At 30.6% G+C, this 12,258-nt stretch overlaps 1 protein-coding gene across 1 annotated transcript in view; it reads left to right on the top strand.

Annotated features, from left to right (window-relative positions):
- Positions 1–12,258, top strand: part of LOC106465192 (phosphofurin acidic cluster sorting protein 1-like) — a 112,121-nt gene that overhangs the window by 44,267 nt on the left and 55,596 nt on the right. The window contains exons 8-11 of the mRNA XM_022393045.1: positions 3,754–3,813; positions 6,994–7,157; positions 10,013–10,058; positions 11,947–12,006. Of these exons, the coding sequence (XP_022248753.1) occupies positions 3,754–3,813; positions 6,994–7,157; positions 10,013–10,058; positions 11,947–12,006 (330 nt within the window). The remainder of the gene's footprint in view (positions 1–3,753; positions 3,814–6,993; positions 7,158–10,012; positions 10,059–11,946; positions 12,007–12,258) is intronic.

Genomic DNA, 12,258 nt, shown 5'->3' with positions numbered 1-12,258 from the left:
GCAAACAGGTTAGTAGGGATGGCATTTAGATCATCCCTACATAATAGTACAGGCAAGAATTAACATAAATAATTATGTAGAAATGATACAAATGCCATCCCTATTATCTTGTTTGCATTCTTTTTGAAAGAATGATATTAGCCATCCCGACATTTACTTCCTTTTTCGAAAAGTTTTTTCTTTATTTGTTTGCTTGTTTTTTAATACAGTGTATCAGCATACATAGGAAGGTTGTATTTATAACTAAATTCTAAATGCAATGAAGATCCAACTGTATATTTATTGTTTATCTATTATTGGCTGGTTATTCCTGTTTCATCCTGTACTTAAGCTTTTTTAAAAGAATACCAAATATATGTAAGAAAGCTAATTTCAAGGGGTAATGATAATCTCGTTTTCACTAGAATTATGATTTTTTAAAAATACTACAAGTTATTAATAGTACTTATAAAAACAGATACTCTATTTGAAACTATGTCACCCCAGTGAAATTGGTTGATGCCGTTGTTTTTGTTTTTTTGAGTTATCTTGTAACAAAGAAGAACAAGAAATTCGCTATGATTTTATAAGACCTTGCCAGAGCTTGTGTCCCAATCAATACATAATATTGTTATAAAATGAAACACTGTACAGTATTTTAAAGTTCTGATAACCTATGGAGATGATATTTAAAATACCATTTCGATGAACAATCTGGACAATCCCTACACAGACAGTGCTACCACCTGCCTGATACCTAAACATTTTTATCACCTAGGTAATGTCTAAGTCACCATTAAGAGTGAATTGTGTTTTGAATTTTGAAATTAACTTGAATTGAGTATGTTTATGTATGAGATTGATTTTAACAGTAGAGCATGTTTGTTGCTTATATTGCATGTGAAAACATTATGGCATGTTTTTTTATTATGTGAAATGCTTAATCAGTTCTTGAGAAAGTTAACAAAATATCTCATATTAATTTGATTATAATAGATGAATACAGTTGAGCAAAGTTAAGATAAAGTAAGTAAATTCAACTAAAGAACAATTTAAATTGAGATTTTTTAGCTCTCAATACTGACACTACTGCTATAAAACTCATCAAGAAATTATGTTAACAGTTTTAACTTAAGGATTAATTATTACAAGATACATAGTCCAAGAATTTCAAAATTCCAATATAATGTTATAGGTAAGCTAGAAAAATGTTAAGGATGAGTTTTAAAATATTTTAGAAACTAAATTCTAATATACCACAAAATGCAACACACATTAATTCCCTTGCTTATGGGTAGGTTAAAGTGTGAATGACACAACACAACCTTTTATAGAGCTACATTCAGAATTTAAACTACTTGTATAGGCTTGACATCAAAACATAATTAAAAAGTCAAATTTTAATATTATATAAGTCATAAATCTCTCCTTGTATGAGAATTGTAACATTTGTTCTCCAGATCCTGCCTGTTCACTAATTTACTACACATCTCTGAAGTATGAAGTTTAACTGAAATTGCTCATTTTGATACAGGTATTACTAAGGAAAAGTTTAATTCTTATAGCTTTCAATCGTCTTTGTTTATGAAGACATAAACTAGAAAGTCAAACACACTTGCCACACCCACCTCTCACATCCTCTCTTTCACAACTTGACAATAATTCTCTCTGATGATTTATATTGTTTATAACCAATAGAAAGACAGTTTTAATATATCAAATACCATATTATATTATGTTGTTTTCAGTACAAAGTATTGTCTATTGTTTTAAAGTTTCTCTCGTGCTGTTCAGATTGAGAAGCTTAGGGAAGTAGTTTAAGGCTCTTATGCCATAGTTAGAAAGTTAGTTAAATTATAGGAGTTATAGGACATTGTTTGTTTTATGCATGTTTTTATTTTATGTTCTTAGGTGCATTATATAATTAAATTAAAGTAGTCTTAAATTTCTTGGTAACTGACAGCAAAAAAAAAAAAGAGGTCAAAGTTAAGTGCTATAATTCTTGTTTTTCATTTATATTTTTTACTTTATTGTTGTAAAAGTAATTAAAATGTAAAAATTAAAATTACTAGGTTAGAAAAGGGTAGCTTAGGTAAGATAATGAAAAATAATAATAGTATTCTCCATGAGGTGTGCTTGCGAATAGCTCATGTTTTACATCATTTAATATGGTAACATGAGCTACATGTTTGCCAATGTTAACTTTATTTGCATTTTTACAGTTTTTAAGGCTCTTAAAATCATAAATATATCGTCTGAAAGATGGGAATGTATTTTTTTCTCACAACAACTTGTCAAGGAGCTTCCTTTTTTACGTGAATTATAAAGCTACAAATTTCACATACTATGTCTCAAGACACCTTGTGTATATAAGGTGCTTGTGCCCTGAAATAAAAATGTTACTAATTGTTTTGTATTGTTCATATGCCACAGGAAAGGTAATAAATTTTACTTTACAATGGTTTTTTCCTATTTATTTGATTAGTTGAATAATTTGACTATCTGAACAAATAAAACTTTAGTAAACTGTCAACTTTGAAGTTTCTAATGTTAGTCTACATAATCTTACCATATATTGTTAAATACTCTTTGTATGTTGAAAAACAGTTATGCATCCTAATTTGTAGTGATTCCACATGTAAAACTGATATCTTTTTAAACCAGGATGTCATCTGCAGTATTTCATCAGATATAAAGATCACATTTCTTCATTGAAAACATCAAATGTAGTTCATCAGTTTACCTGTCTTTGTTGTAAGCAAGGTTTACTACAAGAACGATTCTGACATTTGTAAAAGAAAAAAACATGCAAGTTTAAGAATGCCAAATAAATCATGTGTATTGAAGCATGTTCTGAATGAGTGTGATGTAGTCAATTTAAATTATTTTAAGATCTTAACACGAGCCAATGATGAACAAAACATCTGTATAAAAGTTTACCCATACATAAACTTAGACTGCAAATGAATCAGGTTAGTTTTGCATATAAAGTGCTGCTTATATAATAACTTATCTTTCACTCATGAAAATGATGTCAGGTTATTCTTCTTATGCTGAGGATGTATTTGAACAGTGGGTTCTCTGAGAACAAAGAAAATAAATTTTCAATTGAGTATTGATTAGGACACTCTGTTTGTGTACTGGATAATTTTGGTAAAATTATTTATGTAAACAACTTGTGGATACTTTGGAAGATAATCTTGTATTACTTGTAGAGGTTTATGGTCATTGAAAACACTGAAACAATTTTGTTAAATCTCTTGGTCTTGCATGGTTTAGTGGTTAGTGTACCACACTGTGAATCTGAGGATCCATGGCTTGCATCCCACTGTTGCAAAAAGTAAAAAGTCTTGCTTCACACTTTGGGATTGTGAATGTGTTGTCAGAATAATTGTCAAATCCCTTTATTTGATTAAAAGTGGCCCAAGAGTTGGCAGTGGGTGGTGTTTATTTGCTGCCTTTCCTTTAGACTGTGAGTACAAAAATTAGGGTTGGCTGCATTGGTTTGTATGAATGTCTGAAACTAGTTAAATCCTATTAAAGACATTAAAGTTTCTTAAAACAAAATTATTTCACTGTTTGATATTGAATTATTGCCCGTTTAATTTTACATATTATTCAGACATCTAGAAAGTTAAAAAATCTATTTCTTTTAAAATACTACCATTTTGTCTTAATGTTTTTGGTTAATTTTTTTTTTTTAAATGCATTAAAATCTGTATGATCATACGTATAGAATTTGTGATCTTAACTTCCACTCCCTTTTCTTTTCAGAGAAACATCAAGCAGAAATTTATAGCACTTCTAAAGAAGTTTCGTGTTTCGGAGGCAGAGGTTAGTTATTCTTTGAAATATGTATGATGATTCTTTCTTACCTTCTAAAACAGCACAATACAGATTTGTTGTTTTTGTGGACAACAGTGGTTAGATAACATGTAGATGAAATCTAAAAGAAAAGAAGTACAACAGTAACTTACAGAACAATTTTCAATGATAATAATTTCTTTAGTTATTGTTAGTCTGATATATTCTCTGACAATGTTTGTTATTTTAAAGTTTAAACATAGAAATGTTGTCAATACAGTAACCGTGTCACGTGCCATCAGAAAATGTACACAGTTTTGGTTAACATTGGTATGTTTTTGTTTTGGCTCTAAATTTACAATTTTCAACTTGCGTTTTTGTGCAATTGCATAATACATATGAATAAGTTTTATTTGTCCTCAAGTTTCTGTATGTATAGAAATTGAGAAAAATTATGATTTATTGAGTCTAAATACATAAAATAGGATATATGAATTTGTTTATAAAAAATAATAGTAATTATCAAATTGTAAAGTTTACATTTTCCTCTCAAAAGATACTTTGCATTTTCAAATTAAAAATCTTATTGAATTTGTTAAATATGTATACAAGTCATCATACATAGATAAAAATCCTGAAAATATAATTGTTTTTTTTTTCAAAACAGTTTTAAAAAAAGTGCTACAAAACATAAATTGTCTTTAACATGTACCTTAGAAGTCAAGAAAACAAAGTGACAGAAACAGTTTAATTGAGTGTATGAAATAAATACTACAATACACTTAAAGGAATGGGTAATATAATTAATGTTTTCACTTTGGATAACTTTGTTTGTCTGCTTGACATGTTAGTAAAGATTTTTATTCCTAAATGATATTACAGTTTTTACTCTGCATATTTAAGTATAAATATGCTTAAGAATTTTGCATAATTGTTTTAAGCAAACTTAAACAACTGTTTATGAGAAATGTAACTGAACACTTTTTATAAGTGCACATAGAGAAGATTTTATATTTTTCCTGGTGAATTTTAACATAGTAAATATTGATTAAATTTCTTGCATTTTGTATCTGATAAAATAGTCTCTTTTCATGGTCTGTAAAAATATTTTCAATAAACCATTATGTTTTGATTTTTAGTTAATGAATATTTATATTGTGAATATATTGAAGCAAAATTCTAACACTAGTTGAATATTATAAGTTTTCTACATCAAAATTCTATTCCGATACAATTACTTACCTCCTCTCACAGTTACAGCTATTCTCTAGTGCACTAAATTTTGCTCACCACTAGCTTTGAAAATCCCTCCTAATTCCACATGGTTCAGCTGCATTTAAGCAGGTAAATTAGCATGGGACAGTCCTCTACCAGTAGGAGTGTAACAAACCCTCCTATTGCATTTAACTCCTCCTGTGCAGTTGAACCTAATCTTCACTTTTTGATTTGGCATGACTGTTAAGACCTAGTGCTTGATTTCAAACATTTCTTTTTCCTTCTTTAGTTCCTTCTGAAAATATTCAGTTACTGATTTTTGCAATTTCAAAGTATTGTTTATAATCCACTATGAAGATGGATTTCTTTATTTGGTTGTGAATTTTATTTCTCAATTGTTGGTAGTCAGTCAGTATTTATGAATTCACAATTTAGTATAATGGCTACTGACAGTACTGGCATTCATGATAATGGCTGCAGGTATGGTGTTAATGGCAGAGGAAGTGTCGCCTGTAGTTTGTCTGGTGATAGCCTCTTTCATGCGGACAGAGGGATCTCCTGATCTACAAGCAATTCTGCCATTACCTGAGGACTTGGATCAGGACTATGCAGGCTAGTACAGCCTTCATCCTTTCCTTTGCTGTACAGGCATGTTCTCAGCCTTCACCATTTTTAGACTTGATGTCACAGGTATGTTGGGTTTTTTGTCTTTGTTACCCATGTCATTTCATTCCTCCACTTCCTTATTAACTGCAGCATCTAATTCCAAATTTTGCCCCCCCCCCCACACCTCCTGATATTGGGGTCCATGACGATTGTTTTGCAGATCAATTATGTGCAGGAACCTGGCTGGAAATCCTCCCTTATATTGCAACCTGGATGATGGTTCATGGGTGACTGGTTTTGGGTGGAGCTGGATCAGCCAACATAGTACTCACATGTGAATGGGCTGGGAACTTTTCCCCAGCTTGGACTGGATGTTACATCCTCACTGCTGATTGGTTTTGACTGGAATTGATCCTCTACATTGCATTTCCACATTTCTGATGTCATCTGGATGTATATTCCAGGGCCTTATTGTTGCAGGTTATGCTGGATTTGCACACATGGTGGTTTAGGTACTCGGAATGGAGGCTTCTGTTACCTTCTGGTTCCTAACCTGAGGTAAATGGTTGAGGACCCTTCTCCTGGTTCCATTGGTCTGGACTGGAGCTGACCTCTCACATATGGTCCAACATGCCCTAGCCACTCTACACACATTCCTCTTCCTTAGAGATTTGAAATTGTTGCATTGTTTTGGCCTTTGATTGTGACACCCACAAGTTGGCTCAGATGTGGTGCAGTCTCCCACGAGTATGTTTCCTCTCTATAGAGGTGGCATACTCCATGGGTGCTCTTCAGATGCTTTTGAAAGGTGATTATATAGGTAATTTTACACTGGTCCCTTCACCAACTCAATGTGGGATTCTAGCTGTAATTGTGAGAAGAGGCAAGTAACCATATTAGAAATTAATATTTTCCTACACTGTAAATACATTTCCAATTGATACTTACCTTCTTTCACACTTCCCACCTGTCCTCTTCACTTCCAGTATCATTTTTGTGCCTAATCTCAATGTGAAGATTGGGTTCAACTGCATAGAGGGATTGAGCTGCAATAAGAGGGTTTGTCACACTCGTATAGGTGGAGGACTGTCACATTCCAACTTACTTACTTAAATTCAGCTGAACCACATGGCATACACATGGAAATAGGTGTGAATTTCAAGGCTAGTGGTGAGGAAAATCTTGTGAACTAGAGGACAGTCAAATCAAGAATGGATGTAACTGTGAGTGAAGGAAAGTATCTATCAGAAATGTGTGGGAAAATATTAATGAAAAATGTTCAACACTTTAAATTTTTGCTTGAAAATATAACACATTTGTCATTTATAGACGAAACTGTACATATTTGTAAGAGTGACTACTTGTATGTACTGTAAATACAATTAATAGGTTCTCTACTCTGAGCAGTATCCAGGAGAACTGGAACAGGAACTAATTAATGAGAATCCACAAGAAATTGAACAACTATTGTTTGATGAATCAGAAGATCTATCAGACAGTTGCCCTGAATGTGATGATGTTAGCATATCGTCAACTCCCAAACCTAGTCTTAGGTGAGTTTCATTTTACAATAGAAATAGGTCAAATTATTATTTGTATTTTGAATGCTACTGTTGTGTTGTTCTTACATAATTGACAGTAAATCTATGTTCATTTCAGTGTCTAAAAGTCATTTAAGTACTGAATCATTGTTTAATTTTCCCTACACAGAAAAAGCATTACATGAGAGAAATGAATGTCAGATACACGTGTGTGGTGAATATATTCAATTTAAGTGAAGCACTGAAATTTAATTTATTCATACATCCAGTGCTGGATTAACCCACAATAAGGCCATTAGAACGTTTGGCATATGTTGTCTGAAATCAAGGATGTTTATCCTATTATTCTATCAATTGGCTTTATCAATAATTGATAATGCAAACTATCTACAATAATATAATTGTTAAGATACTGAGATTTCACATCAATTAGATAATTATCAAGAGTTTTATTTTTAATAATATTCAACATCTACCTTTTATTTGCATGTTCCTATATAAATTCATTACATTATAAATATTTTATTATCATTTATTTATTTTATAATATCATAATTAAAGATGTTATCCAAATCAGAAAAAAGTTGTGCATACTCAGTATATTTTGTTTATTCGTGTAACAGTTTTCTGACATTTTAATCATTTTAGAAAGAGCTTTTATAGGCACAATGCTATATAGTGAAATTCATGATGTGCATGTGCTAATATGATGATGAAAATACTATCAAATTATGAACTTCATTTGATCTGCTACTAAATATACATCATACACATCATGATGTTAAGAATAATTCATTTTTTACTAAGTGATTTGTTTCCAGTGGTGCAAAAGTTTTAATTCAATTTAATCGATTAATATAATAATATATAGTCATGAAAGCACAGGGCCCCTCAAAGTGAAGGGTTCTAGAGCATGGCCTCATGTGAATTTGGCCCTGCATACATCAATGTCAAAGGTAGGCAAAACTGACCATTATTTGTATAGAAAAAACCCCTGATTTTCATCATGTGAGGAACCAATAGTGAGTTAATTAGAGAAGTTTGAAATATCAAAATCAGTACTAAAACTGCCTTTATTCTTTTTATATAAATGTGTTTGAGTTTTTGCATATGTGATTTAAAAATCCTATGGTTGTTTTTGCGTTATTTTCATTTTACTGTGTTTATAAATGATGCCAATGCTTGGAGGGCTTTCACCATTTTATTAAGTAAGTGGGTCAGACTACTTTCCTCACGGAAGTTTTTTCTCTTAAGTACTTTATGTTCTTGGGTCATACTAATTTTTGTATTCCTCAAAAGTTATCTGATCTATAGTCTATATATAAGGACAGCTAGATGTAACTGGTCTGTGATACTTTGATGTTTTCAGTTCAGAGGTTGCTGCATAGGTCTCATGTAACTTAACTTTTATGTAGCTCAAGCCATGAACTTTCCTATCACATCTGCTTTTCTTTGGCATGATCCTGTATTTTCATCATATTTCATTATTGTGATACCTGTAAGAGCTGAGGGATACTCATAGTGAATTTGCCCATTTGTCCAATCTATAAAAATACTTCAGATTATATTTTAAGATTTCTTTTTCCACTTAACTCTCTTGCTGTCGACTTGGTCAGATTAGCTGAGTTTATTACCCCAAATTGACCTTTATAGTTTTCATACTATAACTTCTAATATGTTTTGTGTATCTTTACAAAATCTCACAATCTTTCAGTAATCATTAAGTCTTTTATAAACAAAAAAAAATCAGAATTTTTATCGAAGTACTTGTACTAAACATTTCTCCATGAATATATATATGGAATTAGTGTTGACTGCTCTGAGTGCAAAATGATTTTCATCTTAAAATTAAAAATACTTTTCTTCATCTTAAAAATCTCCAATTTCATTTACATAATCTATTCATCTATGAAACCTAAATAAATTTCCAACTTTATTTTCAGTATTTTCTCTACCTTGACTTTATATGAGGTTGGTCAATTTGACTGACTTTGTAATCACCCTAAAAGAAAAAGGAAATAAATCTAAATACCCTTTCTTTCTTTCTAGAATAACTTCAAGTTGTTACCCAAAACTACATAGCTTTAAACTTTAAACAGAATACATTCGTTTCTACTTAAATTTTATTGTTTTATTAACCATTGAACTGTGTCTAATTAATATTCTAACCACAGAAGTTGTAAATCACATAATAAACGTGTTGTTCACGTTACCCTATCAACTTGCGTAACGCATGGGCTACTTGCGAGTTGCTCACAAGTTTACCTCCTGAAAAATTATTATTATTTATATTACTTTTATAATAATAAATAAAGAATACCCATGAAAAGCAAGAAATATAGTATTTACATGGGTCTTCTTTGTTTTTAACCATTGAATGTTGATGAAACCTAACCATTCTTTTTTATACTAATGGTACTACTGCACTAAGTAATTTTTTATTTGATTAAATAATGCACCAAAGAAACAGAATAATAACATGCAAAAAGCAGACTATCCTATAACTATCACAATTTTCATGGTTTTCTAACTATGTGACAAGAGCCATTAAAAATTTAGCTAAGCTCATTCATGTGTTTCCCTTGGAGATAAAGTTGGGAAATTTTTAAAGTTTACTTACATTCTAGTCATTTGTTAAATCATATTACTACATAAAAGAAGTATCAGATCTAATGAAGAGCAGGTGCTCAAAATGTCATTGTTAAACAAAATAACAGGTTTTTTATTTCCTTGGAATGTGTTGTAAAAAATACTTCTTTTGATTAACAACATCCTATGGACTGCTATTTTACAAATACAACTTTCTTGTATAAATGTAAGGATTTCTTGATACAGATGAGTTTTATATACGTATTTTTACCTTACAGACCATTTTTCTCATCATGTACACTTTCAGCACCTGAAGTTGAGAAGGTAAGACTTTTTTGACATACATGCATCAGAATATAATTTCTAATTCTGACTTGCTCATTACTTAATTAGTATGCATTAACAGCTAAAATGCTAATGCATAAAAAACAAAGATACTGTCACCCAAATAGTAGGTGAAGCTGCACTTTGTGGCTGCTTCTTGCAAGCATATTGGGCAGGTATTGATACCCAATATCATACATTTGCTATTATTTCATTCTGTCTTATTTATCATAATGTTGGCTTACATATTTCTATATAAAAGGTAAAATGGTAAGGGCTTCCTTATATCTATACTTGTTTTGGGTAAAGCATTTTATATTTTTCTATCATTAATATTGCTATTATTAGAACATAATTTATTAAAGAATACTAATGTACTATATGTAAGAAAATTAAAAAATATATATGTTATTCCTAAAAGTAATATAATTAGCAAATGTCAACTTTTAATTCTGTGCGATTTTGTTCAGATTAAAGCTTGATTATCTTTCATCTAACTTTGCAAGTTTCTGTTGCATGTTGAGAATTGTTCTTCATCTTACAAAGTTTGTGTGCTTTATTCACTATTTTCAGCCTAGTTTGTTTACTTTTTTTTTTTTTAGAGTCCCCAGTTGTAGGCTTGAAAATATAATCTTTGTATTTTGATTCAACCTATTTCTGTACTCTTTTGACAACTCCTTTTTAAATTAACAATTATTAATTATCTTGTTTCTTAAGTTTTTTTTATGTCCATTTATGGAGAATAAATTTTATGCTATGTATGTGCATATGCATTCAGTTGAACTGTAATCAATAATAATAATATGACTGGAGACTGTTATAAATATACAAATTGTTTACTTTATTATAACAAAATGTTCCTGGCTAGTATAAAATGGAGTAATTCTGACTAGTATAACAGTGCTTAAATGGCTTCAAAGAGCTTATGTTGGTAGAAAAAAATAACTTAGAAAATTTTATAGGGTGGAAATTTCAACTTTCAAGAATCAAGTCAAAAATAGTCCTACAACCTTTGCAGGAGTTTGTTTAGTAGCTGTGCATAGATTTTGGTACAGTATACCCAAGAGAAACTTGGCCAGTAGTAATGAAAAAACTGAAAGTCTCCTTCTCAATTAATAATCAACATAAGAATAGTCTTATGACTTGTGCCCCCCAGTGGCACAGCGGTATGTCTGCGGACTTACAACGCTAGAAACCGGGTTTCCATACCCGTGGTGGGCAGAGCACAGATAGCCCTTGTGTAGCTTTGTGCATAATTTAAAAAAAAAAACATTATGACTTGCACAGGCAATTTTTAAATAGGTTTTCCCAGGTTTCAATAAAATATTTGCAGCCATTTTTTCAGTAGGCATGTGAAACAAGAATAATATAAATAATAACATAAAGAACAAATGGATAAATTTTGAATTTTGTCTAACAATTAGAAAATCAACTTTTTCGCTGTTATCAATATTTTAGCAACCTTAGCCATTGACATAGGCCTTGAGTGTTGTTTCAAAAACAAGTCTGCTTTTAAGATGGTTTATGTTCTATTAGAATCTTGGTGAAATTCTTAGGCGATCCCTATTATGAATTATTATCATGGTTAGTAATAAATACGTTTTAATCATATCATTTTGCTTAGAAATAACTTTGTTTTTAGAAATGATAAGCAAATTCTTTTTCTTTATTCTTTAATTTTTATTTTCTTCAGTAAAAGTTTATAAAAGTTCAAAATGTATGTAATACCATTATGCAGTATATTGAAAGGTATTTGAACACTTATTTAGTGAAAATACATTTGATTTTAGTTTTGGTTACTTTAGGAAATTCTAGTTTCTATAGTAGTAATTTTTTAGTTGTTAAAATGTAGATATATGATTGAGTAATTCTTTATTTTATACTTTAGGTTAGCATTGAGAAACAGAGTGATGAAAATGTGAAGAAAGTGGACAGTGATGACCATCAGGTACTGTTTGTCCATTTTCATTGTGGGTTTAATGTTTATAAATCTTTCTCACTACATGCTTACCGTGTTTTGTTTTTGTTGAAGTAATTTAACTTGTAAAGATCAAAATGGGGTCTGTAATGAAAGATTTTATTTAAGGAAATTATTAATTGCTGGCAAAATAGTTGTGTATTAACTCTCTCAACACAGGGTTGGTCAATTTGATCCAGTCATGTGACCTTTTGTACTTGTTTAAAGTCTTTATAAGTTTAA

The sequence above is a fragment of the Limulus polyphemus genome, unplaced genomic scaffold, assembly GCF_000517525.1.
Source record: "Limulus polyphemus unplaced genomic scaffold, Limulus_polyphemus-2.1.2 Scaffold1864, whole genome shotgun sequence".
NCBI lineage: Eukaryota > Metazoa > Arthropoda > Merostomata > Xiphosura > Limulidae > Limulus > Limulus polyphemus.
Note: the sequence above shows the minus strand (reverse complement) of the source record. Positions and strands in the feature narration are given on the sequence as shown.